At 42.6% G+C, this 3,135-nt stretch overlaps 1 protein-coding gene across 1 annotated transcript; it reads left to right on the forward strand.

Moving 5' to 3' along the window:
* The first annotated feature begins 1,024 nt into the window (after positions 1–1,024).
* Positions 1,025–1,957, forward strand: LOC119807747 (olfactory receptor 2A5). Its single transcript, XM_038319863.1, has one exon. The coding sequence runs from the start codon at positions 1,025–1,027 to the stop codon at positions 1,955–1,957; it is 933 nt and encodes a 310-aa protein (XP_038175791.1).
* The last annotated feature ends 1,178 nt before the right edge of the window (positions 1,958–3,135 follow it).

Here is a 3,135-nt window from a genome sequence, read left to right on the forward strand (position 1 = left end):
GGAACAGAGAGACAAAACAAGAAAACTGAATATAAAGCAAAATGTATGCTATATGGCTACAATCACTTCTCAAATAATGAAATAGCTAGTTATTCTGAAAAACAAAAACTCTGCCTGTCACCATGATAGCAGAAATGTGAAACTTGCGATCAAAAATAATCCACAAGGATGACCCTAGCTAAGATTCTAATCAGTCATAGAGAGGGTACCTAAAATGTCCTTACCCTGTAATCAGATTGATGGCTGCCTTAATTATCACCATAGAAACTTCATCCAGCAACTGATGGAAGCTGATGCAGAGATCCACCATGAGCACTGGGCTGAGCTCTCAGAGTCCTGTCGAAGAGAGGGAGGAGTGATAATATGAGTGGAGGGGTCAAGACCATGATGGGGAAACCCATAGAGACAGCTGACCCAAGCTAGTGGAAGCCCACTGATTCTGGACTGATAGTGGGGGAACCTGAATAGGTCCAAACTAGGCCCTCTGAATGAGAGTGACAGATGTGTGACTGGGCAGTGTGTGGGGACACTGGCAGTGGGACCAAAATTTATCATCCATTCTCTTTGGAGGGATACCTTGCTTAGCCTAGATATAGCAGGGAGGGCCTTGGTCCTACCTCAAAGTGATGTGCCAGACATTGTTGACTCCCCATGGGAAGCCTTACCCTCTCTGAGGAATGGATCTGAGAAGCAGGATGGGGGAGGGAGAAGGAACTGGGATTGGTATGTAGAATGATAAAAAATTGTTTTAAAAAATAAATTTAAAAAATACCAAAAGAAACGTAGAAAGAGAAAAATCATATGAAAGCTTGTGATCATGTGTTATCGGTAATGGATTTTCATTCTTTGTTACCATGGATTAAACATTTGATGTAATGACTCTGAAAGTGATTGCTCATAAAAAGACACATGGTGTGCATGATAAACCAACCCTCTACTTATGTAATAACTAATCCATACTTTGCTTTTCAGCACACATTTCACTGCTTACAGCCGAGACCATCACAGGGACTGCCACAAGGGTATGACAGAGAACCAGACATGGGTCCCAGAGTTCATCCTGCAGGGATTCCAACTCAGCCCCAGGATACAGATGCTTCTCTGTGGCCTCTTCTCCCTGTTCTATACTTTCACTCTGCTGGGAAATGGAGTCATTCTGGGGCTCATCTGGCTGGACTCCAGACTGCACACCCCCATGTACTTCTTTCTCTCCCATTTGGCCATTGTTGATATCTCGTATGCTTCCAACAATGTCCCCAAGATGCTGGCAAACCTTCTTCATAAGAAAAAAACTATTTCTTTTGCCCCATGTATAATGCAGACATTTTTATACATGGCTTTTGCTCACACTGAGTGTCTCGTCCTGGTAATGATGTCCTGTGATCGGTATGTGGCTATCTGCCACCCCTTGCAATATTCTGTCTTCATGGGCTGGAAAGTGTGTACTATCATGGCTGTTGTTTCCTGGGCATGTGGCTCTCTCCTAGCCCTGGTCCATGTAATTCTCATCCTGAGGTTGCCCTTCTGTGGGCCCCACGAAATCAGTCACTTCTTCTGTGAAATCCTGTCTGTCCTCAAGCTGGCCTGTGCCGACACAACACTCAACCAAATTGTTATTTTTGCTGCTTCCGTGTTCATCTTAGTGGGACCCTTATGCTTGGTGCTGGTCTCCTACACACGCATTCTGATGGCCATCCTGAGAATCCAGTCAGGGGAGGGTCGCAGAAAGGCCTTTTCCACCTGCTCCTCCCACCTCTGTGTGGTCGGGCTCTTCTTTGGCAGCGCCATCGTCATGTACATGGCTCCCAAGTCTCAGAACCCAGAGACACAGCAGAAGATCCTTTCCCTGTTTTACAGCCTTTTCAACCCCATGCTGAACCCCCTGATCTACAGCCTGAGGAACGCTGAGGTCAAGGGTGCTGTGAACCGAGTGTTGTGGAAACAGAGATCAAGGTGAATACCCAGGGGAGACTTGAAGATATCCAGTGTACTTTCTATGAGATGGTGGGAAGGGAAATAAAAATGCCCCAGTCTGTGCCTTTCAACTGTGTTTTGAGATCTCGTTAGTATCGGTGATTAGGAATAAAACCAAATCAATATATGCGCATGACCTCAGAAATCTACAAGACTAGGCTGGAGGTGGCAACAAAGCATGGTAATAAGAAACCATGAATTCTCTTGTCTCTTCAAGAATCACCTGATGTTGGAGGAGGGGCCACTTGTTGGTTCCTGGCTGGTCAGCCAGGAAATAACCACACAGATACTGTATTCATTAAATCACTTGTTAGCTCATTAGCTCTAGCTTCTTATTGGCTAACTCTTATGTATTAATTTAACCCATTTCTAGTAATCTGTGTATTGCCACGTAGCTGTGACTTACCGGATAAAGGTTCATCCTGCTCTAGCAGAGTTACATGGCTTCTTTCTGATTCTGCCTCCTTTCTCCCAGCATTCTGTTTAGTTTTCCCCACTTAATTCTGTTCTACTCTATCAGGCCAAACCAGTTTCTTTATTCATTAACCAATAAAAGCAACACATACACAGAAGGACTTCTCACACCAACCTGGGATGTGATTTCTCATAATTTAAGATGTAATTCTCTTTGATTTCCATCTTCCTTATTGACACAAGTTTATGTGTGTGTTACTCCAGTAAATACCTCTTGCAATGTAAAGTAAATACTGGTTGGTTTTGATTAAGCAACCCCTACTTAAGGGCTGGGGGCAGTGCTTAGTACATGACTTTATCACCCAAATGTGCAGATAAATCTAGTCCTCTGAAAAACAAAGCTCAATTGTATATGTTTTCTTCTTTTTTTTAAATGAAAAACACAGAATACTCAGTGTATTTGTTTAATTTCCTTCCATTCTACACCATTTAACTGGAACAGGTTTTCAGAGAAATCGCATTTAGAATAAACATGAAAGAAGGCTTTTGAGGAATCCAGATTACAAAGAGACGTGGGTTGCAGTTCACCATTATTGCATTTGTATAAAAACTGTATAAGAATCGAGGAAAGGTGGGGGAGAGGGAGCTGGAACTGGATTGACTTGTAAAATATGGTTGTTTTAAAAATAAAAAAAAATACTAAAAAAAATCAGAGTGAAGAATACTACATAGGAAAATAACATCAAA

This window comes from Arvicola amphibius, chromosome 2, assembly GCF_903992535.2.
Source record: "Arvicola amphibius chromosome 2, mArvAmp1.2, whole genome shotgun sequence".
NCBI lineage: Eukaryota > Metazoa > Chordata > Mammalia > Rodentia > Cricetidae > Arvicola > Arvicola amphibius.

Coding starts and splice junctions, on each gene's coding strand:
- LOC119807747 (XM_038319863.1), top strand. CDS start 1,025: ATGACAGAGAACCAGACATGGGTCCCAGAGTTCATCCTGCAGGGATTC.